The 27,097-nt window shown below is 39.4% G+C and overlaps 2 protein-coding genes across 2 annotated transcripts in view; both read left to right on the forward strand.

Moving 5' to 3' along the window:
• Positions 1-15,957, forward strand: part of LOC122646706 (protein SPIRRIG-like) — a 92,125-nt gene extending 76,168 nt beyond the window's left edge. Inside the window, exons 16-19 of the mRNA XM_043840307.1 lie at positions 12,571-12,879; positions 13,066-13,372; positions 13,513-13,659; positions 14,254-15,957. Of these exons, the coding sequence (XP_043696242.1) occupies positions 12,571-12,879; positions 13,066-13,372; positions 13,513-13,659; positions 14,254-15,432 (1,942 nt within the window). The 3' untranslated portion in view covers positions 15,433-15,957. The remainder of the gene's footprint in view (positions 1-12,570; positions 12,880-13,065; positions 13,373-13,512; positions 13,660-14,253) is intronic.
• On the forward strand, positions 15,539-25,318 carry LOC122645052. The gene is made up of 8 exons (XM_043838403.1): positions 15,539-15,699; positions 21,712-21,820; positions 22,646-22,732; positions 22,991-23,206; positions 23,360-23,542; positions 24,354-24,407; positions 24,496-24,642; positions 24,941-25,318. The coding sequence occupies exons 1-8, from the start codon at positions 15,539-15,541 to the stop codon at positions 25,316-25,318; spliced, it is 1,335 nt and encodes a 444-aa protein (XP_043694338.1).
• The last annotated feature ends 1,779 nt before the right edge of the window (positions 25,319-27,097 follow it).

Raw genomic sequence — 27,097 nt, forward strand, 5'->3', positions numbered from 1 at the left:
CCAAATTGGGTTTTGGGTCCAGTAGGATATTTAGGGATTTATTTGTTTCTTTGGGGTTATCTTGTAATCTTTATTTTTATGGGAAGTAGGATTACGTCGGAAATTGGTTTCTTTGTTTGAGGTAGTTACCTAGCTTAATACAGTTTCAACTCTATAGGAGCCTTTTTCTTTTTATATATGGTTGTAACTGCTGTGCGTAGTTGAATAATAAGCGAAGTTGGAGTTTTGTTTCTTACATGTTATGAGTGTTGTGCGATTGCAGGCCGTCTGACCTTTTCCCTCTCTCCTTGCTTCTTCTCCCTCATGTCAGTATTCTCCCCATCAGGTACGATTCATCTAGTTCCAGATTCAGCCCCCTTCTCCTTCTTCTTCCTTTTCCTTCCTCTCGTCCCTTTCTTCTTTCTTCCTCTGTTCTTTGTCTGTTCTTCATCGAGTTACCCTGTTCTTATGCTGAACTGGCCCAACAGTAAAGGTGGTTGTTCTCTCAGTTGCCGTCCTTTCAGCTTCAAATCTTGGGGGGGGGGGGGTTAACATAGTACCTTAGGGTATCTCAAACTCTAGGTGCTTGTACCCAAAACTATTTCCTGCCGTGAGAAATTTACCTGCAACCAGCACAGACCTCTATTCTACCACCTCTGTGATTTTCAGAGATTTTATTTCTTTCATATAACCACTATATGATCTGTAATTGGTTGGATTCAGAGGGTTATGGGTTGTGATCTTTTACCTGAAAGTTCTCCTTGAAATGGTTTGTATTGAGAGGGTTTCTCATCAGGAATTGGTTTGCTTTTGCTTTCCCCTCTGTTCTGTCTGTGGTATCAAAATTGAAGATGACCATGGTGTTATGTTTTATTTGTTACCATATCTCCCTGTTTTCCAAAAATACCCTCTAATGTAGTCCTAGAATAGGTGATAATCCTACTAGGAGCCAATTGGAATCAAGCGTTGGTCAAGCCTGCTGTTTAGGGCTGATTTGGGGCTGTTTTAGGACAAAATTAGGGTTTAGGATGGGAATTTGGGAATGGGGTTTATAGGGTTTTAATCTGCAGGTTTAGAGGGTCATTATGGCATAAAAATATCTGAATTTGGATAGGTTTTAAATTTCTGCAGAATTAGGGTTAGGTTTTCGGGTTTTAGAGTTAGGAGAAACAGCCAGAAAATTAGGGTTTTAATGGGATCTAGGGGCTGGGACTAAGGTCGAGTTTTCTAAATAGGGAGGGGCAAGTTCGATCCAAATTGGGGAGGGTTTTGATGGTCAGAAATACTGAATCTGGAAATTTAGGGTTTTGATGATTAATGGAAATTCACAGAAATTAGGGTTACGGTGGGGATCTGGACCAGGAGTTAAGATCGAATATTCAGATGTGTGGGAGGGAGGTTCGAGTGGAAAAAGGTTTGGATTTGAATGGCTGGAAGTATGAGATCAGGATTCTAGGGTTTGGGGTTTCAATAGGGTTTTATGAATCAAAACAGAAAATAAAAGAGGAATTGATTGGGGAAGGAGAAGGAAGGCTAAAACAGAAATTAAATCTCAACCCACCTTAGGATTCCACCGACAGTAAATTGAGGGATGAAGGATGAAATCACCTTCGAAGAGAGACCCTCCCAGCCGTCGCGGCGTAAGGAGTCGTAGGATTCCACCCACCGTTCCACCTTGATGTACCCACAAGGATGCAAACACTCTTGAAGAGCAAGGAGCAGCAGCAGTAGCAGTCAGCCAGCAGCAGAAAAAAGGGTTTTTTTTCAAATTTCAATTGTGGGGGAGCCTCCCACGATCTCTTATATTTATAATAAGGCCATAGGCCAATTCCTACTACAAATTAAATACCTCTCCTTCACAAAAACGTGGAAGGGAGAGGTTTAAGTCTAATTAATTACTTAAAACAGTGTAATGACTTAACTACCCCTACTAACTTAAAAATAAAAGAATCTAACTTAGAACAATTAACTTAAGTGAAGATTCCATACTAGCCAATAAGATATAAGAACCTATTAGCCAATAGGAACATTTCACTTAAATTAGACCCATTGAACTATTTGGGTGCAACCAAATCTAAACCGGTTCAATCTAAAAACATAAAAATAACTAAGTATTGGGCTAATCCCGTATGCAACCTAAGTACCCCTAGTTTAGGCTCATTAAAGTGGCCTATTACATAAAAAACCCTTGGGAACAAAGGCCCAACATGGATATAACCCAACCCTAGGCCTATTTCTAAAGAAATAAGCCCTATTTGGTGATCATTCTGCATCAACTCTCCCCAACTTGAAAAAATTCATCCTCGAATTTTGTAGTGATGAGGGGGAATCAACAGGTGACCAGCAACTTTGACCATCCCCAAACAGAATTCCGGTAAAGCAGGAACATTGGGGATAAAATCTCCAAGGCGTGGAGCTTTCTCTTCGAAGAATCATGGTGGCAGAACAAACTCTATGTGTTTGCTTTCTGAAGCAACAACAACTGTCAATGTTTCGTCCATAGAGCCTTCAGCGTTAGCAACCTTCGCATCTAATGCATGAGACACAAGCTTCACCTCTTCAAGAACAGCATCTTGAAGGTCATTGCCTTCCTGTGGAGTGTTCTCAACCACCTCTTCATCTTCTGCTGTTTCCACTTTGTCTTCTTTGATTTCTTCGTCATTGACCACTTCAGTAGGGTCTTCTACATGTCGACTGTCCATCTTTGAAGCTATAGGTGCTGTCTCTTTCTTTTCATCACAATTCACTGCCACTTCAGCTTTATCTTCAACTTGTTCTCTCTCAATTTCCTTTGGCAATGTAAATTTGTATTCTCTATACATGTCTTCTTTGTAATCCTTGTGCCTATCCCTGTCTTCCCTATGCCTTCTATGAGGTTGGTGAACTTGGGACTGGACCTGATATCTGTCCTCATCTAGGGGAATGTTGATGCCCGTATGAGGAGTAACCTGTCGTTGCTCAATCAGGTGCAGCCTTGCAGTGATAGTCCTCTGTGTAGCTCTAAAGTCTTCAAACAACGCCTTCTGGTCAGCAGTAAATTTCTGAAACATCTCTGCTATTGCTGCCATAGGGTCGAGTGGTTGTGGCAACACTGGATTGCCATGTTCAGCCATGGTTCTGATACCAAGTTAATGTAGTCCTAGAATAGGTGATAATCCTACTAGGAGCCAATTGGAATCAAGCGTTGGTCAAGCCTGCTGTTTAGGGCTGATTTGGGGCTGTTTTAGGGCAAAATTAGGGTTTAGGATGGGAATTTGGGAATGGGGTTTATAGGGTTTTAATCTGCGGGTTTAGAGGGTCATTATGGTATAAAAATATCTGAATTTGGATAGGTTTTAAATTTCTGCAGAATTAGGGTTAGGTTTTCGGGTTTTAGAGTTGGGAGAAACAGCCAGAAAATTAGGGTTTTAATGGGATCTAGGGGCTGGGACTAAGGTCGAGTTTTCTAAATAGGGAGGGGCCAGTTCGATCCAAATTGGGGAGGGTTTTGATGGTCAGAAATACTGAATCTGGAAATTTAGGGTTTTGATGATTAATGGAAATTCACAGAAATTAGGGTTAAGGTGGGGATCTGGACCAGGAGTTAAGATCGAATATTCAGATGTGTGGGAGGGAGGTTCGAGTGGAAAAAGGTTTGGATTTGAATGGCTGGAAGTATGAGATCAGGATTCTAGGGTTTGGGGTTTCAATAGGGTTTTATGAATCAAAACAGAAAATAAAAGAGGAATTGATTGGGGAAGGAGAAGGAAGGCTAAAACAGAAATTAAATCTCAACTCACCTTAGGATTCCACCGATAGTAAATTGAGGGATGAAGGATGAAATCACCTTCGAAGAGAGACCCTCCCAGCCGTCGCGGCGTAAGGAGTCGCAGGATTCCACCCACCCTTCCACCTTGATGTACCCACTGAGGATGCAAACACTCTTGAAGAGCAAGGAGACGGCAGCGCGATCAGCCGGACAGAAAACAGGGTTTTTTCAAATTTCAATTGTGGGGGAGCCTCCCACGATCTCTTATATTTATAATAAGGCCATAGGCCAATTCCTACTACAAATTAAATACCTCTCCTTCACAAAAACGTGGAAGGGAGAGGTTTAAGTCTAATTAATTACTTAAAACAGTGTAATGACTTAACTACCCCTACTAACTTAAAAATAAAAGAATCTAACTTAGAACAATTAACTTAAGTGAAGATTCCATACTAGCCAATAGGATATAAGAACCTATTAGGCAATAGGAACATTTCACTTAAATTAGACCCATTGAACCAATTGGGTGCAACCAAATCTAAACCGGTTCAATCTAAAAACATAAAAATAACTAAGTATTGGGCTAATCCCGTATGCAACCTAAGTACCCCTAGTTTAGGCTCATTAAAGTGGCCTATTACATAAAAAACCCTTGGGAACAAAGGCCCAACATGGATATAACCCAACCCTAGGCCTATTTCTAAAGAAATAAGCCCTATTTGGTGATCATTCTGCATCACCCTCCCCCTCCCCCTCCCCCTCGTCTTCAATTCTATGTTTATCCTTTAATTGTGTTATTGCTTAGTCTGTCCCTGATCAATATATATATATATATATATATATATATATATAAAATCCTTTTTGTATCATATATATATATATATATAAAATTCCTTTTGTATCCCTGCCCTCTTAGTTTACCTAACAGCCCCTTAAAATTTCTGGTTATTTACCAAACTGCTATTTTCTTCTAAAAACTTGGAGTCTTGTTGGTTGGGTGGGTCCATAAGTGATCCAAATCAGGGTTTTCAAATCCCGGATTGCATTAACAAACCATGGGCATCACCTTAGTTTATTCTTTTGTTCATTAAAACTTTTTGGTTTAAACCTTAGTTTATCCAAAATAAGCTGAAATTGTTCTGGACTGGTGGCCAGTGGACGGAATAGCCTCCTGTTGCATCAAATAGTTAATATTTATGGTTGATTGATTCTAGTAATGAATGAAGAGTTTACAGCATGAAGGAGAAGAGGAAGAAGGAAGAAGAGAGGAAGAAGAAGACAGTTAGAGAGAATCCTGGAAAGTTAGCAGATTCTTCTCCTAACATCCATTTACTTCATTAAGCCATAATTAGGAAATTACAAGGACCTCCCTAGGGAGGTAAAAGAGAAACATAATAAAAGTTACAAAATACAACTCTAAGACATATGACATAGACATGTACTAAAGTACCCCTAGTATATACACTTTAACACTCCCCCTCAAGCTGGAGAATAAATGTCATACATTCCCAGCTTGGACAATAAGGTATTGAAGAGACTAGGAATGAGACCCTTGGTGAAGATATCTGCTACTTGATCACCTGTCTTCACAAAGGGAGTACAAATGCACCCAGAATCCAGCTTCTCTTTGATGAAGTGTCGATCAACCTCAATATGTTTGGTTCGATCATGCTGAACCGGATTATGGGCAATGCTTATAGCAGCTTTGTTATCACAATAAAGTCTCATTAGCCTTTCAGTTTCAAAGCTCAAGTCTTGAAGAAGTCTTTTTAGCCATATAAGCTCACACACTCCATGAGCCATGGCCCTAAACTCAGCTTCTGCACTGGATCTAGCTACAACTGGTTGTTTCTTGCTCCTCTAGGTAACTAGATTACCACCCACAAAGGTACAGTACCTAGAAGTAGATCTCCTATCAGAGACTGAGCCAGCCCAGTCAGCATCTGTGTAGCCTTCAATCTGCAAATGGTCATGTCTGGCAAATAGAAGGCCTTTTCCCGGACAGGATTTCAAGTATCTAATGGTGCGATACACCACATCCAAATGTCCACTCCTGGGGGCATGCATGAACTGACTCACCACTCCAACTGCATAAGAGATGTCTGGTCGAGTCAGGGAGAGATAGATGAGTTTCCCAACTAATCTTTGGTACTTGCTTGCATCTATAAGAGAAGAACCACATTCATCACCAAACTTATGATTCGGGTCAATGGGAGAAGTTGCCGGTTTGCACCCTATCATGCCTGTCTCTTTCAAAAGATCCAAGACAAATTTCCTCTGGCAGATGTTGATTCCTTTTCTTGATCTAGATACTTCAATACCCAAGAAGCATTTCAAGAGTCCAAGGTCTTTGATCTCAAACTGTCTAGCCAAATAAGACTTCAAGCTATTTATCTCCGCAACATCATTCCCAGTTACCACAATGTCATCAACATAGACAATGAGAGCTGTAACTGTACCATTACCTCTCTTGATAAACAAGGTGTGGTCAGTTTGGCTTTGATAATACCCATTCTTTAAGATGGCTTGTCTAAATCTCTCAAACCAGGCCTTAGGAGACTGCTTGAGGCCATAGAGAGCCTTCTTCAAGAGACGCACTTTCCCTTCAGCCGAGGGACACTTAAAACCAGGTGGAGGTTGCATGTACACTTCCTTTGCTAAATCTCCATGAAGAAATGCATTCTTCACATCTAATTGGTACATTGGCCAATCTTTATTGGCTGCCACCGAAAGAAGAACCCTGATTGAGTTATGCTTGGCTACGGGGGCAAAAGTCTCCTGGTAGTCAATGCCATACACCTGACTATACCCTTTTGCAACCAGTCTAGCTTTGTACCTCTCCACTGTACCATCGGATCTATACTTGACTGTATAAACCTATCTGCATCCAACTGGAGTTCTCCCCCTGGGAAGATCAACTAGTGTCCAAGTATTGTTCTTCTCTAGAGCCACCATTTCCTCAGTCATTGCTTGCATCCATTTTGGATCAGATAAGGCTTCTGTGACATTTTTGGGAATAGAAGAAGACTCAAGGGCAATGGAAAAAACAATACCTATAGGAGAAATGGAGTCATAGGAAACAAACTGGGCTATGGGGTTAGTACAGGCTCTCTTCCCCTTTCTCATAGCAATGGAAAGATCTAATTCAGAAGGAGAGGAATTACTTGACTGAGGAGGATGAGACTGAGGATGTGGATCCAAAGAAGGGTTTCTGCAGGGTTGCTTATACCATGGTTGCTTCCCTTTTTCCTTCAACAAGCATTCACCTCTTGTGAATACACCATCTTCTTTAAATCTTATTCCCTTGTATTCTTTTTTTCTGCTAGCATCACTACCACTACTAGCATCAATATAAACAACAACATCCACTTCTTTGTACTTACCAATATCAAATAGGAATGGGGAAGTGGAGGTAGGCAAGGGAGATAGAAAGGGAATGACATCAGTATTTTGTTCACTGCTAGTACTCTCCCCCTGAACAGAATGTTGAGGGGAAGAAAAATAAGGGATAGACTCAAAGAAGGTGACATCTTTGGAGACAAGTCGCCTTCGGGAAGGAGGATGGTAGCTCTTATACCCTTTGGTGGAATCAGAGTAGCCCAAGAAGATGCACTTGAGAGCTTTGGGATCGAGCTTGGTACGGGCTGATTTATTGACATGAACATAACAAACACAACCAAAGACTCTCGGAGGCAAGGAAAAAACTGAGGATTCAGGAGAAAGAAGAGCCAGTGGAGATTTGGAGCCAAGAAGTGGAGTTGGCATCCGGTTAATAAGAAATGCAGCGGTAAGAAGTACATCTGACCAAAAGGTCTTAGGCACATGCATACCAAAGAGAAGACCCCTGGTGATCTCTAGCAAATGGCGATTTTTGCGTTCAGCCACCCCATTTTGTTGTGGGGTGTCAACACAAGTTAGTTGATGGAGGATGCCATTATTAGTAAAGAACTGTTGGAGTCCCCCATACATGTACTCACCCCCCTTATCAGACTGAACAATTTGAATGCGGGTACCAAACTGAGTACTAATAAGGTGATAAAAATCCTTGAAAGCATCACAAACATCACTCTTTTGTTTCAACAAAACAGTCCAAGTAGACCGAGAATAGTCATCCACAAATGAAACAAAGTAACGAAATTCAGATAAAGAAGTAGTAGGGGAAGGCCCCAAAACATCAGTATGAACAAGGGAAAAAGGTGCAGTAGATCTATTACCACGATAAGGATAAGATGTGCGACAGTGTTTAGCAAAAATACAAGATTCACACTGAAAAACATAAGATGAAGGAAAAGAAGTAAACAAATGGGGTAACTGTCTCCTCATAACAACAAAAGAGGGATGACCCAAACGCTGATGCCAAAGCAGTACAGACTCCAAAGTACTACAGTCACTCCGACCACAAACATAAGCTGCAGCAGTAGATTGAGCAGGTAACCGTGGTTCAAGAAGATAGAGTCCTCCTTTCTCAGTCCCACTGCCAATAACCCTCTTTGTCTCCAAATCCTGAAAGACACAATAGGAAGGAAAGAAAGTAACATAACAATGTAAGGATTTGGTTAGGTGACTCACTGATAATAGGTTAGTAGCAAATTCAGGAACATGAAGGACAGACTCAAGGGAAATAGAAGGAGTAACTTGCACATTACCCTTACCAGAGACAGAAGAAAGGGAACCATCAGCAACCTTTACCTTGTCCCAGCCAGAGCAAATGGAGTAGGAATCATAGTACTGGGACATACCAGTCATGTGGTCAGAGGCGCCAGAGTCAATAATCCAGGTGGGTGCAGTAAAAGGAGTAGACGAGACCTGCAGAGCTGAAGCAGAAGTAGCTGACCCTCCTGAAGTAGAACCAGTAGCTGACCCTCCAAGGTGAGACATGAGCCGGCGGAGGGCGGCAATGTCATCCTGTGACAGAGAATCAGGAGTAGACTGGAGTCCAGATGTCTCAGACTCGGATGTCACAGAGTGAGCCCGAGCCCCTCCACGCTTGCCTCCACGGGCACTAGAGGAACCACCACGCATACTAGGGGGCTGCCCATGAAGATCCCAACACCTGCCCTTGGTGTGTCCAAGCTTGCCACAGTGATCACATTTGAACCTCTCACAGTGATCTCCACGAGTTGGCCCTTGGCCTCTTCCCCCACTTTTCCAGTCTCTGTGGGAACTAGAAACAAGAGCAGATCTCTCTGTTGATGGTGTAACATCCATAGTTGTTCTCCTGGTTTCCTCACTCTGTAAGTAGCTACACACGTCATCCAGAGATGGAAAGGGAGATCTCCCTAGGATTTGCAAGCGAAGAGGCTCATATTCTGGGTTAAGACCACCCAGCAAAATAAGGACTCTTTCCTTTTCACGGTTCCTGTAGACCATTGCCTCACCTCAGAATTGGACAGGTGGATATTGTTATAGTGATCATACTCCTCCCACAAACTGATAACAGTGTTGTAGTAGTCAGATATGCTCCTATCGCCTTGTTTCATATGAATGATTTTTTAAAGGATTTGATACACTTTAGTTGCATCACCAACTCTATCATAAATCTTGGAGGCACTGTCTTAGATATCCTTCGTAGTCTCCTTGCTCATAAACCTCCTACCTATCTCAGGTTTCATGGAGAATATCAGCCAAGTCATAACAGTGGAATTCTCAATCTCCCACTGGACATAGCCTGTATCAGTGGTAGCAGGAGCCTTGATAGATCCAGTAATGTATCCCAATTTCCCCCTACTGCGGAGGGACAACTTCAAAGAATGGGACCAATCCAAGTAGTTGGTATGGTCCAATTTCACAACGGATATTTGGGTGTTGGGATTGTCAAAGGAGGCCATAATTGGAGCACCACTGGCCGGAATTGGTCCACTGACCTCAGAATCAGCCCCAGACACCGTAGACATACTGCCAAACAACTCAGGGGAATGCAAAATAGAGCCTTGTATAAATGGGGAGACACCTCAACCCAACCACAGCAAGGAGAACAGCAAGCAACAGGCAAGCCAAGAGCATACACTTGATGAAAAAAAAAAGAAACACAAACTAAATGTTTCCACAAACCAAACAACAGCAGCACCTATCATCCAAGGCCATAACACTACTCAAATCTGCCACTCACAACAATTCAGAACCACACAAGACAGCACATCCTCAACAAGGTCTTCAACAGAAAAAAAAGAGAAAATACCCTGCTGGCAGTATCGTGGATGACAGAGTAGAGCTCTCAAACCTGCTTCATGTAGCAATCAATACCTTATGAGCCTTAAAGAGGACCTCAAGGCACTCAAAAAGTCCCAGCCCCAAAGCAAATCAAGCTGCCAACAGGCAGAATCGAACAGAGAGAAGAAACCCACTGGCGGAAAAAACTGGGCAGCAATATTTGGAGCAGCACTCCTCGAGCTGCTTCTCTCTTCAACCGACTGTTGGAGGGGTTGAAAGGACACCCCTGGGCGATCCAAATGCACCACACCTCATCCCAAAAGGTTGAGAGATGAGGGAGAAACGAAAAAAAGTTGCAGAGGCTGGCTGTAAAATGGTGCAGCTGCTGGAGCTTCAACTCTGCTTCATCAACATCTGTAGTCCCTCCATTCTATATTGAATCAAAGAATGGAACTCCAAAGGGATGTATTGCTTCACATGGTACAGCCCCTAATGGAACCCTAAAGAGAAGAAGGGTTCCAAAGAGAGGTAGAAGAAACAAGGTAGACCCTAGCCGACTCTCAAACCAGAGGACCTTGATGCTCTGATACCAAGTTAATATTTATGGTTGATTGATTCTAGTAATGAATGAAGAGTTTACAGCATCAAGGAGAAGAGGAAGAAGGAAGAAGAGAGGAAGAAGAAGACAGTTGGAGAGAATCGTGGAAAGTTAGAAGATTCTTCTCCTAACATCCATTTACTTCATTAAGCCATAATTAGGAAATTACAAGGACCTCCCTAGGGAGGTAAAAGAGAAACATAATAAAAGTTACAAAATACAACTCTAAGACATGACATAGACATGTACTAAAGTACCCCTAGTACATACACTCTAACACAAATGATCCAGATTGAATATTTTGGTCAAAGTTATTCTGGAATTTGGTGATAGGGCACAACTGTTTATGGTAAAGGTGCAATGGAGTGTTCCAAGTGAAAACTGGAAAGCAAATATTGTTGGGAATTGGACCCGATTGTGCAACGGATTCAGATCGGGTATAGAATCTTTGCATTCAAATTTGAGAAGTCAATAACGAATTGAAACAGGAAACGTTAGGTTACCTTGGAACCGCAAACGAAGTTCCTCCTCCAGATAGTAGTTCTTCCTCGCTTGCGCACCGATAGGGATTGAAGCAATCAACATGTTGAATTTTCAATTCGGCCCAAACAAACGATCACAACTATCACCAATATGGGATTCCTAATCCCAAAGCCCTAGCACACCCAACATTCAAAGAAGGAGAGAGAGGGGAGAGAGAGCAATCGGACAGGAGGAGGAAGGAAGCTGGAAAATTTGGTCCAGCCTCTCTCCTTCTCTTGCCTTAAATAGTGGAGCCCCATTAGGGCTCCAGTATTGCACAATATACAGTTTCGAAACTATATCTGCTACTTTGGTGATTCCTAGGATTTGCATATTTTGTCTTGCTTCTAAAGTGGAAAGACGTAGAATTTAAAAGGGATTACATATCTCTTCTGATTATGGTTGATGATTTAATCTAATAAAATATGCCATAATTAAAGAATAAGTAACCTATTATTATTTCCCGATAATTGTTGTGCATAATTAAACTCCTTTAATTTGCACATAGGACCCTTTGATCTCAAACATTCTCTTTACTTGATATTCCTCAATCAAGGGTAGTGGATTCCATGTTGAGCATCTCTTTCGTTCATGACGCATCATCACGAATCCAACACACCAATATGTAGTCGGGGAGACATCAACCTTTTGGTGTACCAAGGCCTGTGACGTAACACTGTAATGATAAGGATCTCTCAGGTCAAAGGGTAAACTGGTGACGGGTACGCTTCTCGTCTTTATACTATAGGCACATGTGAGATTTGTACCAGATTCTTTTCTCTACAAATACTCAATGTGTAATTACATTTATGTCCTGAAATCATCTTTTCTAGTGAAATACAATGTAACGACCATATAAATAGGATGTCCGGTCTTATCCCTAGTCAAGAATGATTTTGGTTGAAAACCCATGGAACTAACTTATAAGCCTGTTAAATAAATTCATGCAAATTAAAATAAAATATTTATTCAAAATAAATTTGGGTTTGATCCTTTGATGGATGCATATTCCAACAAATATAGCCATATGTCTCCCTATTTTCAAAACATATTTGTACTGCCATGGTTAATGCTACACCGAGCTAAGTTTTAGGTCTTGATGTCAAACTAAGTTTTTCTCTGTATGCTTAAAAAAATGCTTTTATTTTGATTATGGACTAGATGACCCCCAATCAAACGGTTTGATTGATCATACCAGATGATCTGTTCACCAGTCAAATAGTTTGTGAGCTATGAATGCTTAGGCCAGTGGTTGACTGTTTCTGTGAACAACCCAGCGAATCAGCCCAACCAAGCGATATCGACAACCAGGGAAAATGGTGGCTGAAACTTTTGAGTGTATATAATCAAAAAAAGAAAAAAGGGTATAACTACCTAGGTAGAATTTCTCATCTGTGTTTTATCACCATTTAGCTGATAATTGCCGCTATTTATGTCCTGAGACATGTTTTCAGCTGTGGTTCTTATCACGGTTGTTTATGTCACTAAATGTTGGCTTTCATTTGTATCTTCCAATGCTTCAGAATGGAACTTTATATTATATTAAATCCATAATGTGCATTTTCGTAAACAGGTTGGACACAACTATTTCTGGATTGTCAAAACAGGAAGGGAATGAGGGAAGCCGTCTTTTCAATATTATGGCCAAATCTTTCTCAAAGAGGTGGCAAAACGGAGAAATTAGCAATTTCCAATACCTCATGCACCTCAACACACTGGCAGGACGTGGATATAGTGACCTCACCCAGTATCCAGTGTTCCCATGGGTTCTGGCAGACTATGAGAGTGAGATCCTTGACTTGTCTGATCCTACTACATATCGTAAACTTGACAAACCAATGGGATGCCAAACAGATGAGCGAGAGAATGAATTTAAGAAAAGGTTTTTCCATCGTCCCCCAAACCTTGTCACATATCATGCACTGTTCCTTGGGTTCTTTACATTTAGCATTATTTTCTTTTCTCTTTTCATTTTTGTAGGCAAGGTGCATGCTCTCTATGCTTTCATTCTAGATAAGATCTATGCAACTATTTGATCTCCTTTTGGTCATTTCCTTTTTGATCTCAGATATGAGAGCTGGGATGACCCAGATATCCCCAAGTTTCATTATGGTTCACATTACTCTAGCGCTGGAATTGTTCTCTTCTATCTTGTACGGCTACCACCTTTTAGTATGGAGAATCAGAAGCTACAGGGTGGTCAGTTTGACCATGCAGATCGCCTTTTCAATAATCTAAGAGACACATGGTCAAGTGCAGCTGGGAATGGTAACACATCGGATGTGAAAGAACTGATTCCAGAATTCTTCTATATGCCAGAGTTCCTTGAAAACCGGTTTAATCATGAATTGGGAGAGAAACAATCAGGAGAGAAGGTAGCCTGACCTGTGACAATAACCAATTGCTGTTTACTCTCCATTCATATTTCTTCACTATTTCAAGTTTCAGCCACTGTTACTTGCTGAACTTAGTTTGTGTCTTATTTAACTGAAAATCTCACTTGGTTTTATTTTAGGTTGGTGATGTTGTGTTGCCCCCATGGGCCAAAGGCAGTGCCAGGGAATTCATCAGAAAGCACCGTGAAGTATTGGAATCAGATTATGTTTCAGAAAATCTGCACCACTGGATAGACCTCATCTTTGGATACAAGCAGAGAGGAAAGGTTTGTATGGGCATTCTTATCTTTTGGGGTCATCATCTGATTAAAAATTTTACTTATTCATTTATATGATAAATTCTGTGGAAACACTTCTTTTGTGTACTTTAATTTCTTAGCTAACTCAACATGTACCAAGTACCAACTCTAGACCAAGTTGGATAGTGCACAAGTAAAGTTGTGGCCTGCTTTTCTACGGGTCCAGTGTAGTTATTGTTTCAGAATTAGGCTTGACCCTAACCATCAGTTGTGCTAATGTTTCATCTGAACTATTTGCTGTCTTTTTGACCCTCAATATTACATGATCAATTGGGTAATTGGGGATGGTTAAGTTCCAGACCTAGGCGGTTGATATAAAGCCTATCAACTTGTTAGATATTTACCCCACATTTGCTACAATGTTTTTCTGCATGCATTGGATTCTGCCCATTGTTATTACCCCTCTCTCTCTCTCTCTCTCCTTGGTCTTATCCTCTGCATCTAATTTAGTGTTTGGCATCTTCCATTTTTGTCTGGTCATCTTGTAGTAGCTAATAATGTTATTACTTTCCTTTTTTTTCCCCTTTCAGTTTACATTTCTAACCCCTAAATATTTCACAGGGAGCTGAAGAAGCTGTGAATGTCTTCTATTATTACACATACGAAGGGAGTGTGGACATAGACTCTGTTACAGATCCTGCTATGAAGGCCTCTATACTGGCGCAGATCAACCACTTTGGGCAGACACCCAAACAATTATTTCTCAAACCTCATGTGAAGAGACGGGTCGATAGGAAGGTTCCCCCTCATCCACTTCGGTACTGTAACCATCTTGTTTCGCATGAAATCCGTAAAAGTTCATCTCCAATTACTCAGATAGTCACTTTCAATGAGAAGATCCTTCTTGCTGGGACAAATCACTTGCTTAAGCCCAGAACATATTCCGAATACGTTGCATGGGGTTTCCCAGATTGTAGCTTGAGGTTTATGAGCTATGATCAAGATAGACTCCTCTCTACACATGAGAGTCTTCATGGGGGTCATCAGATTCAGTGTGCAGGTGTCAGTCATGATGGCCGGATTCTTGTTACTGGGGCTGATGATGGTTTGGTTTCAATTTGGAGAATCAGTGAGGATGGACCCCGTAGTCTTCGACGGTTAAATTTGGAGCGATCACTCTGTGCTCATACAGCAAAGATCACATGCCTTTATGTGAGCCAGCCTTACATGCTGATACTGAGTGGGTCAGATGATTGCAGTATCATTTTGTGGGACCTCAGCACCTTGATCTTTGTGAAGCAGCTTCCTGAGTTCCCTGCACCAGTTTCAGCAATATATGTTAATGACCTGTCAGGAGAGATTGTGACAGCAGCCGGAGTTTTGCTTGCTGTATGGAGCATCAACTGTGACTGCCTTGCAGTGGTCAATACCTCCCAGCTTCCATCTGATTTCATTCTCTGTGTGACGAGCGCTGCATTTTCAGACTGGCGAGACACAAACTGGTACATTACAGGACATCAGAGTGGGGCTGTCAAGGTTTGGCATATGGTGCATTGCTCTGATGAGACGAGTGCCCAGAGCAAGTCGACTACCCACGGAATGGGAGGGCTAGGGCTGAATGGTAAAGTGCCAGAATACAGGTTGGTCCTCTGCAGGGTACTTAAGTACCACAAGTATCCGGTTACTGCCCTACATCTTACAAGTGATAAGAAGCAGTTGTTGAGTGGGGATTCAGGTGGGCACATTTCCTCATGGACCCTACCAGATGAGAGCTTGAGAGGTTCATTAAGTCAGGGGTGATATTTGCATAGATGATGATGCATGGTTGAATTGCACCTTTTGTCCAGTTGGGGCAATTACTTGTTCCTTATCCCGAACCGAGGCTGTGGTTTGTCCTTGTGAAGAGATGTGTTTTCAAAAAAGGGAGCAAGAAGCAAGACACTGGGGCTTTTGTGGTGATGGAATGACACATCAGGATGACAAGGATGAAGAACACCCAACAGTTGCTGATGTGTTCCTGATACTAGTCAAGCACGAGAAATGTGTGGAAATGCGTTGTGAGCTGAAGTGACTTATTTCAGAGAGGACGGCATGCTTTGGCAAAGGTTTTGGATCTGCTGAGGCATACTGTCACGACTGTTTTTGATGTAAATAGGTGGATGACTAACAAATATAGCAAATTGTATAGTAGGAGTTTCTCCGGGAGTGCTCTGTTGGGTGGAAATGATCTGGCAGAACATGCGATGGACTGAAGGCTGAATGAGTGTTTTCTTTTATCAAATTCTTTTGTATTGTTATAATTGGGCACTTCTTGTGCTATTTTTTACTTATAATTTGCAATGGAACAATGTCTTCGTCTCCCCCTCCGGTTTCAAATAAAATTCAAGAACGAACCCAGAAACACACACGACATGATTAATCACAGCTGCATGTAGACACCCCCCTACGTAGGGATATTTGATTCCTTAATGATCCAATATAATTGTGGGGGCAGGGGGTGGGGGAGAGGGAACTCAGCATTATAAAAATGAAATGTGGATCGAAATTTCAAACAAGAACAAGGTTACAATAAATAATTCAAATAAAAGCATAAGATGTTTGGGGTCTTTAACATTGATACTGGATTTAGTAGTCCTATTTATTTTCCTCCTGGTCAATCTGATGCTTGGAATTTTGTTGTAAATAGAGTTCAAACCAAGGCTGTGTTTGTTATGCATTCTTGGATGCGTTCTTGGTCGATTTTGCATACCAAACACAGCCTAAATTAAGTCGATAGAAATTACATATTTTGTCCCAAGTTGGCAGGATTGCTTTGATTTAATCTGTTCTAAACTCTATCCAAATATATTAGATGCCTTGTTTTGATTTCCGATTTCCTAATTCAATCTGTCAAAAGTTGGATTCTATTAATGCTAATTTTTGGAAAGGTTCTATTGATAATTCTCCAAAATGGTTTTTGATTTGTTGGAAGTCTGTGTGTAGACCAGAATCTTTAGGTAGGTTAGGTTTTTGTACCACAAGAATGCACAACAAGGCTTTGCCCCTTTACTTATCCTGGAGATTATTATCCCATCCAATTTGTGGGTTCAGGTTTTAAATTTCAAATATTTTAAGAATTTAAGGTTTGGAAGGATCCGTGCATCCATTTTGTTGGAGGTACGATGTCTTGTATTCCGTCTCTTGCATAAGACGGCTGATTCCGAAGGATCGTTAAGAAGTCGTAGCCCAGATGCATGGGTGCTTTTGGGTTTGTTGCAAAAGAAAGAAATCACAGAAAAGAACTAATAGATCATCTCTCACCCCATATAGCAGATATGTGTATTTTATGTTGTCATGGTTTTTTTTTTTTTTTTTTTTTGTTTTTAATAGATAAAAAAAATGGCAAAATTTTTCATGCACGACCTGCATTAAATGCCATCAGATTGACATAAATTTCAATCTGAAAAAATCCCCGCCCACCTTATTTGATGGACTTAATGGGAGAATCTCTCGTATGGGAATACCTTCCCCAAAAGAAATTAATTACAAAAGATCACCATAGATCAGAAAAGTTACTAGTCCCCTGAAAACTAACTTAGATGTTCTGGCCAAATCTTGAGCTGGCAAATACCATTCCTACTTTTCTTATAAACAACCAGAGAGTCAAAATACTCAAAAAGATTAGTGATTTTGTATAGAAGATGATAAAAAGCATCCAAAGCCATAGACAAAAGTTCTCCTTCGATCTTCAACCATTGGGTAAGGTTCGTTAAATCCGTCCAGATGGCTAGGTGTTTGATGCCTTGTTCTCTTGCTGTCCGTAGTTCTTGTTCGATTGTCTTTCCTTCCGCATTATCTATATAATTTAGATTTTTATAATCAAAAGAATAGGCAAATAAATCTTTATATAATATTAGTATAGAAGCCCAACCACCATCTATAAAAATGGGATGACAGGTCCCATCAGTGACAAGTATGGAATGGAATGATTATTAGGAAAATCTGAATTAAGAAAGGCACAGCAGGAAGGTCCAGAACAGCTGGGGATGGGATCTATAGGATCAGGTTGGGTTTCCTCATGGGGTGTAGGAGGTAATCTGTGGTCAAGGATTGCTATCCGTTGGTAAATATGGTAAAGAACCTGTTGTGGGTTTGGTGTATATCCTATTCATTGAAAACCCGATTCCTTTCTATCCTAATAAAATACAAAACAAAAGAGGCAACTTTAAAAACATATTTTACATCATTTTTCGCGGGGTCCCAGGTTCAAGTCCCCATGAGTGAAGCGTTGCATGGGATCGGGGGAGGTTTCGTGTAACCGGGGTTTTTCCTTGGGCCTGAACCGTAAATTCGAGCAGATTTAAGGATTTTCTCATTAGCAAAAAAAAAAAAAAAAAAAAAAAAAAACCAGAAGAAGAGAGGTAAAAACATTTGAAAAAAAATGATGAAATAGAAGTGATAGGGATGTAAAAAAAAAAACCTGGCTAGCCTTAACCCGCCCTGAGCCCGGACAGGGCTGGGCCGGGCCTGGGTTGGGGCCTTGACCCTGGCAGGGCCTGCCCGACCCTGTATTATATAATATATTAATTGATCCCTTGCTGCAATGGTTAAGGTTCTTATTAGGGATAATTTCTTAGATCTAATAGATAAAAACTAAAATTACAAGATAAGTAGGTTTTAAATTTATTTTACATCCACTACTTTTCATTTTGAAAAGATTTACTTAATCCCTAAAGTTAGTTAGTACTCATCCAAAACAAAAGCAAACTTCCAAAATTGCCCTAACTTCATTTATTGAAAAGTGAAAAATTGTTTAAACCACATTGAAGAAAACAACCGTAAAGTTCACAAAAATAGGAAAAGATTGTGATAAAGTGGGACGAGAAGATTATGGGAAGTAGTAATACCTATTACGGTATTATGGTTAGGCTTGTCAACCGGTACGGTACCAAAAATAGGTACCCAATACTGATACCATACCGTACCGTTTAGGAACCCTATTTTCAATACCGCAATCGTACCGCTACGGTATGGTTTCGGTAGGGTATGTAAATGATACGGTTTTGGTACAGTACGAAAATGATACATATACGGTACAAAAAATGATATAAATTCGAATTTTATAAACGGTATGTATATGAAAACAGTATGTATATGAAAATGGTATATAAACGATACGAAAACGGTATGCATACGGTACGAAAATGGTACGGTTTCTTTTTTGCATGTTTACATCTCAAAATGGTACGGTTACGGTACAAATTCGGTAAACGGTACAGTTTCGGTACATACCGACAGTATGACTGTAAAAACCGTTATCGTACCGTACCGTGGTCAATACCGTTTGACCATACCATACCATACCGTTTTTGCAATGGAGCGGTTTGGTACGATTTTACGCGGGCGGTTTCGATTTCGGTATACGGTTTCGGTTCCTGATTGACACCCTTAATTATGGTGATGGGGGATTTTAAAATTTAAAGTGGTAATACCTATCACGGTATTATCCAAAAAAGATGAAAACATATTTTATAGCGTCATAGTCCAAAGGGAATGAAATTAAAAACAAAGAAAACGGAATACCAAAATTCGAGATTAAAAAAATAAAAAATAAAAATCTAACGTCAAGTCCAAAGGGCGTGTGGTGGTCAATGTCTCCATACGACGGTGAATGTGATCCCAATTCACTGCAAGCGAAAAAGGGTATCAAAAGGATATTTTGGAATATATTAAAACCCTAGGAGGGGTTTGTGAACCCTACGATGGTAAGTGAATTGTCCTCTATGGGTAGATGGAAACTTAGTCTTAAAAGGAAAACTTAATTTTTACCCAAAAAAAAGAAAAAGAAAGAAAGAAAGCTTAATTTCAATTATTATATTATTATTTTTTAGAATATCTTTACAAAAATCATTGGGTGAAACGTGGAAGAGACACTTTGCAAACTTTTTAAAACAGTTTTTTATTTTTGATAAATGAGGTTGGGGCAATTTTGAAAGTTTGTTTTTATTTTTTCTTTGCATGGCATGACTACTAACCAACTTTGTGGATTAAGTAAATCTTTTTGAAATGGTAAGAAGGGGATGTAAAACTAATTTGAAGCCTACTTATTTTGTAATTTTCGTTCTTATCTAGTGGATCTAAGAAATTTTCCCTTGTTATTATGACCAAGTGTTCACATGTTCAAGTCTTGGTACAGCCTTTGCTTAATTTTACCTATATTTTTTATAGTCTGGGTTGTGATTGGGCATTTTTAGTTATAAAACTCAGTGGATCAAGATATTCAGGGTCAATCAAGGGCTGGGTCGGGCTGGGTTGAGGGTATACTTGAACCTGGAAGGGCCAGGCTGGGCTTGAGTTTAGTTTAAGGCTCCTTGGATTGGGTTAGGGTTTAGGGTAAGCCTGGCCCAGCCTGACCCGTTGACACACCCCTAAAAAGTAATTTGCAAACCAAGAGGGCTAGCAAACCAAATTAGTCAAAAAAAAGACATTCCAAAAATAAATGTCAAATGGATTCATGGGCTTCTTGACACAGTAAACATGTGGAATCAACCAAAAAAAAGGTTGTTAAGATAACTTTTTGTAAGATGGCCATTATGACAACATTTTGTGAGCGAGGACGAGGACGTGAGCGTACGTGAACGACTCACAGCCATTCAGATGGAATCCAATTTGTGAGAATATTTCCTCTGAACGACTGTGAGTCGTCACGTACGCTCACGTACGTGAACAATCACCAGACTCCAACATTTCCATAGGAAATATTTGAATTTATGGTTGACCCTAAATTTCCAGATTAGGTTTTAAAAGGATGATTGAAAAGGGGGGAGGGGGGGGGGGCAAGTGGGAGACTGAGCAGCCTAAAGCCTTGCAACACAATGGGCAGCCGTTTTTGTAGAAAAATGTCCAGTCTTGGAGCAGGGGCAAAAAAATTCATCAGTTTTCACAATAGATGAGAGCTTTACTTTGAGAATGGATGAAACAATGTCTAATGGAAAGAGAGAGGTGATTAGAGGGAAGTTCCAGTCCCCTTTGAAATTTTTTAACAATTACCCATGGTTGGAAATCAATAGCTAGCACTTATCGGATCAATATAGGAGAGAGGTTTTGTGCATGATCGTGCATGGTGCACCGTAAACCCTCATTCCCATTTTTACCATATGTGTATAAACTTGTTCAGTTCCTAATTAATTGAATACTTGAAACATCATAAAATTCTTGGTAAGGATGACCCAGTCCATGATCATGGACTGTGGGATACTCTATAAAAGCCAGTAGAGGGAAATGACCTGGAGAGAGAGAGAGAGAGAGAGAACCTGTATCATTCATTCTCAAGCTTCTTGTTCATAATGAAAGAACAGAGTTCTTTTGGGCTGGAATTGCGATGATATCAGTAATTTAAGGTGAAATTAGATAGACAGATTCCCTATTTTAAATCTTTGTTGACTAGTTCAAAATATTATCCACCTCTTGTAGCTAATCTACAACCGACTAAAGTTATCTACTTGTAATAGAAAGGTTTTCAAATTTAGATGAAAACTACATAGAGCCAACACAACCCATTTGAAGAGTATGCGAGATTCCACAGAATTCCATCTTCTCTATTTTTAACACATACTAAATAATGGAATAGATGTGGAGAAATCCAGAAAAAAAAAGAAAAAAGAAAAACATAAATTGAAGAATTCTAAGAAGCAAACATGGAAAACCCCATTCCTAAAGATTCTCTCTCTCTCTCTCTCTCTCTCAGAAGTTATGTAGAAGATCTGGTCTCAGATTAGCTAGTTTGGATTTTGGGAAGAAATCATCCCAAACAAAGTAACTCGATCTTCACATCTTTGGGTATAACTAGGCACCATGTGATTGAAGAAAGCCAAACCACCTTGGGGTCTATCCCCATCCCCTATCCCCCCCCCCCCCCCCTCTATTGAAGCTCTCCAATTCCCAAAAAACAAAAAAAAAAAACCATAAGGTTTTGTTTGATTGATCAATAATGGCAGTCGGAGTGGTCATTGGTGATTCCATCACCAGAGGGGGTTTGATTTTGAAGAAAGGTATCATCATACTGTTGTCAGTATCTATATCTCTTTTTATTTTGAACAGCCATGGAGTAAAAGCAAGAGGAATTGGTATATCAGAAGAAAAAGAAGATTTGGAATTGATTAAGAGACAGCTTAAGATTCTCAATAAGCCTGCTGTCAAGTCCTTTGTGGTATGGTGTAATTCTTCCCTCAAATCCAACAATTTAGAATTTAAGTTTCTTATGTTTTAGATGAAGATTGTCACTCTAAAGTTAGAGATTTTGATTTGTAATAGTATGATTGATCATTAGTTGTTTCCTATACTTTCACTAGGTGGGTTTCTTCCTTTCTTATGAGGAATAAGTTTTCCTTCACCCATGGATAATAAGAGAGAATCTTTTCCCCACTGGTGATGTGGGTTTCCTTTTCTCATAAGGAATAAGTTTTTCTTCACCCGTGGAGGAGAAAAGTGAGAAACTCTTCCTCGTGGATGATGTGGGTTTTCCTTTCTCATAAGGATATAGTTTGTCAATTCTAGTCCATCATGACTTTTCCACTTGGTATGATATTTTGAAAATTATTTTAAATTGTGGATCCTTGAAAAATTAAGGGAAAAGGAAGGCCCCATACATGGTAGGTCATACGGTTGAGCTGATCTACAAAACTTGATAGTGGTCAAACCAAAGAATTTCACATCTATTTGACAATGTCGGATCATTTTGGGCCTATATTGGGCTCGGTTATGGGGCCAAATCCAAGGCTGCGCTGATCGAGCAACAAGTTGGCCTGGCTGAAGTGTCATTCCGAGATAGGTGGAGACCATCCACATGGGTCTATTATTTTCCATTGCAATCTGGACTTTTGTGTGTGTGTGTGTGTGGAAGAGAGAGACAAGGAGAGATGTATACTATTAGTATTGAACTACATAAATCTTAGAAATTTATTAGCTTAATTGGCTTCTATTTCATCGATGAATACAAATTTTGCAAATTAATTGCTTTCTTTTGTCCTCACAGACAGAGGAGGGTGATATTCATGATTGTGTTGATATCCATAAGCAACCTGCTTTGGATCATCCTTTGCTCAAAAATCATAAGATCCAGGTACTCAATTCTTTCTTTTGCCAACTTTTATTAGATGAATTATATGATATGTAAAAATGAAACTATTATTTTTAAACTCAAAATCAAATAGCAGAAAGCTTCTAAGATTCAGTAACTGTAATTCTTTTCTTGTTTTGTCTCTTAGATATATAAGTATTCCTGGTATGAGTTTTCAATTTTAGTTCCACCATCATATATGAATTATTTTTTTCTGAACACATTGTTGTGCAATTGTATATTTTTTTTTTTCTTCTAAAGATGAGACCAAGCTCCTTTCCAAGAAGAGTGACAAATGAAACTTCATCATCAACAATCAAATCAGCACACATTAAATTGAAGCGAAACAAATGCCCACCAGGAACAGTTCCTATTCGCAGGACTTCAAAAGAAGATCTAATAAGGGCTAAATCTCTGTCAAGAGAATTTGAAACCAGTATAAGTCAACAATCTACTTCCCCAGCTAGACCACAAAATGTGAGTGATATTTGATTCACTATCTGACAGTTATATTCATTTTAAGTGTTCTTAAAAAAATTGTCTGGTTTTGGATTATCTGTGGTAAGTTAAACCTGTTGTGACCTCTCTGCTCTGCTTTTGTTCTGTTTAAATGCTTCAAACTAATAATAGCTTGAGTTGATTTTTGTTCAGCGCGTAAGCCTCAAAGTAGATGACAAAGCCCCAGTACATGGAGCTTCTGCAATAATTAATGTATACAATCCACCTGTACGAGGTAGCCAGTTCAGTACTGCCCAAATTTGGGTACAAAATGGTCCATATGACAAACTGAATATGATACAAGCTGGATGGATGGTAAGTAAATCAATCCATTTTTTTGTTACTATTTGTAATATCTTTATATCCTTCAGCACCTTTACCTAAACCACCTCTTGAGTGATTCAATTATTTAGCTACTCTGCATAGAGTAGAGATCACACTCCCTTGAGATAGCTATGGAGAAGAATCTAGTTTATGAATCCTGTTCTATTTACCTTGTAGTCATAGGCAGCTTTCTTCTATATATATATATATATATTTCCATGTATTTTTCCATTCATTGAAAGGCAATACAAGGTAGCCATGGTTCCTAGGTAATGGATATCCTATTCCATGAGAAATATCCTTGATGTAGGATCAGTAACTCCGAACATTTGTGATTTGCAATATTATGATCAGCCTCTCTGCGAAGCGGGGGTAAGGCTACGCACATTATGACCCTCCCCAGAGGTACGTGCTCTTAATATTATGATAAATACATTAGAATTAAGTCCACAAAAGGAAGTCATAAGCAAATCCATTTTACATTAGTCTGTTAATAGATCAGTACTCCTCTCACAATTAATTGTTCAATATTAGCTGATAGAATTAGAAACAGAGTTCACTGTTATTTCCTTAGCCTATTTACGGCTACAGACATTTTCCATATAACCAATATTCTTTCAATAGCTTCCAATTAAGGATTACCTTTTGGTAACATTAAACTAATACAGATTATCTAAATGCATATAGAAGAAATAATCTGAACAAATATTTTGAATAAAATCTTGAATAAATTCTTGTCTAATCTGTAACCAAAAGCAATTCATCTTGAGAAGAGTTGACCTCTTGTTAACATCATTTGCAGGTATATCCAGACTTGTATCATGACAATCAAACTCGATTATTTACATACTGGACTGTAAGTTTCAAATGTTTTTTTATTTGGTTCTAAAGTTTTTTATTAACTAATCCTTCATACTAACTATTGTAAGTTTTTATATGGGCAGGGTGATGGTTCTCAGAAGACAGGGTGTTATAATACTATTTGCAATGGTTTTGTACAAACTGACAGAATGTTAACTCCTTCTTCTGCAATAAAACCTGTTTCTGTCTATGGTGGACCGATATATGAAATATATATCGGTATCTATCAGGTAAAAACTAAATTTTAACCATTAATCCCCTGTTTCAAGGCATTCTCCAAATGGAATTATTTACACCATGTATTCACTACCTAAAGTTGCATCTTCATACCTGATTGTGCACTCTACACCGAGGCAGATAAGTGGAACCCTTGAGAGACTCTTTACCATAATTTTAAGTACTTATTTATAGCAGGAGCTGGCATTAGAACATGAAGAGGAACTGGAATTAGCCTTCACAAGAACATGAAATTTTGTTTTGTTAGTGTTATTTCAGTGTATTTATATATCTATTTATTTTCCATGACAGGATCAGGTGAGTGGAAACTGGTGGTTGGTAGTAACAAGTGACAATATACATGTGGGTTATTGGCCAAAGAACTTGTTCCCAGATTTGAGTTTAGGTGCTGATTCTGTTGTATGGGGAGCATTGACACAGGCCTCAGCAGATGGGATAAGCCCTCCAATGGGAAGTGGTCACTTCCCATTTGATGATCATCTCCATTCGTGTTACGCTCGAAATGTGAAATATGTCAATAAAGCTTACCAAGATATGGATCTTGTTGAGTCTCATCTCAAAGAGCATGAAGACAACAAGAATTGCTATGACCTTAAGAATGATGGCTTCCAGCAAGGGTACTGGCGAAATAGTTTCAGATTTGGTGGTCCTGGTGGAAAGTGTAACTAGTTTCAGTGCTTCACTACTTAAAATGATTCTGATTCTCTCTTGTGCAGTTTAAGTATGAATGTGCTTTATCATAAACTAATAAAACAGTATTGTTACTCTTTCAAAATATAGTTGCACCGACTGTTTTTATTCTTTGTTTGCAATTTTTCTCTGTTCTTAGTCAGAAAGAAATAATAATTTTACTTAGCATAGAACTATACATGCATGTGTGTGTATAAATTAAGTGGGATAAGTAGCTCCTCCCCCAACCCAACCCCCCCAATAGAAAAATGAAATATGTATTAAAAAGAGAAGATCTACAATTCAATTTTCTCAAGGGATGGAAGGATTATAAATCTAGTTTCTGTTGCAATTGATCAGAAGATATCAGTCTGTAAACTACTTCAAATATAAGAACATATCTGCTATATGGGGTGAGAGATGATCTATCAGTTTTTTTTTTCCCTATGATTTCTTTCTCTTGCAACCAAGCCCCCACCACCCCCAAAAGCACCTGTGCATGCTGGCTGTTGTTTCCTTCTCACTCTCACTTTTTAATGGGATTAAAGGTTCACCAACTCCAACCCTTATTTGAAGGAAAAGAAATTCCTTTTCCCTCTTTTTTTAAGAAAAAATGTTTTTGATTAGCAACAACAAAAAAGATTTAATCAAGAATGAAACAAAATAATTATTCTGCTACGAACTCTTTCCAATCATAGTTTTTATTCCACGACTCCCCTAAACTATTTCTATTGTTTCGAGCAAAATGAATAAAATGGAAATCCCCCTTATAACCAGTGAGCTAACATTGTACAGTTGCTAAATTTCTCAAATCACAACCCAAAGTGATAAAATTCAATGGCCTCTTGCTTCACAGAGCACAAGCTCCCATATGTGGGAGGCCCTCCATTATCATGGACTAGCAATTCTCTCATATGCAGGGAGAGAGGTTCTTATCAAATCTGTTGTTTCAGCTGTTCCAAAACATTTGATGTCTTGTTTCCTCCTCCGAAAGTGTATTACTAAAGAAACTAAACGCATCCAAAGACAATTCTGTAGGAGTCAAATCAAGGATGAAAAAAGAATTTGTTGGGTCAGCTGGGATTAAACGACCAAGAGTAAGAGTAAAGGAGGATTAGATTTAGGGATCTCCATCATTTCAACCTAGTGCTTCTGTCAAAGCAAGCTTGGAATTTGTTTACATTTATTTGGGCCAAGAGTATGAAAGCATGCTATTTTCATAATACTTCATTCTTACATGTCCTATGAATACATCCGATGACATTAAGGTTGGGCACGTAGAATTTGTCATCCCCTTGAAGTACTTTGAGGAGTGTCGTCCTTGTCTTTGCGATTACATCTGTATGTTCACCCCATCCAAACTATTGATCGTGGATGTTGATCGAGTGATGTTGATCCTCTCGCTTTTTAAAACTCGTGGTCGAGTTTTTCTCAACATCGGGAGAGTTGATGTAGGACAATTTCGATGGATCGACCCGAACCTGTTTGTGAACCTAGACCAAGATGAACCGAATCCAAATTTAGATCAATAGCTTACTTTAGTAGCATTGTTTTTGTTTCTAGTTTATTCTTAGGCTACTTCCTATTTTAGTTGCTTATTTTTAGAAAGTTGATTTTATTTTATCTCTTTCCTATGTAATAGTTTTCTGACAGGACTCTTTATTTCAGCTATATATCATGTAAGGTTTTGACCAAAAAAAAAAAGAGATGAGTGAATGAATTGAGTGTTTGAAGCCTGTGTGGTTGTTGCTTCTCCCTCCCCCCCCGCCCCCTTCTTGG

The sequence above is a fragment of the Telopea speciosissima genome, chromosome 11 (assembly GCF_018873765.1).
Source record: "Telopea speciosissima isolate NSW1024214 ecotype Mountain lineage chromosome 11, Tspe_v1, whole genome shotgun sequence".
Taxonomy (NCBI): Eukaryota; Viridiplantae; Streptophyta; class Magnoliopsida; order Proteales; family Proteaceae; genus Telopea; species Telopea speciosissima.

What these genes read in the sequence shown, in the direction of transcription:
- LOC122645052 (XM_043838403.1), top strand. Translation starts at nt 15,539, where the DNA reads ATGTGTTTTCAAAAAAGGGAGCAAGAAGCAAGACACTGGGGCTTTTGT. An exon ending in GAAATGCGTTGTGAGCTGAA is followed by an intron (nt 15,700 to 21,711) that starts GTGACTTATTTC and finishes TATTTTGAACAG; the next exon opens with CCATGGAGTAAAAGCAAGAG. An exon ending in GATTATTTACATACTGGACT is followed by an intron (nt 24,408 to 24,495) that starts GTAAGTTTCAAA and finishes TTATATGGGCAG; the next exon opens with GGTGATGGTTCTCAGAAGAC.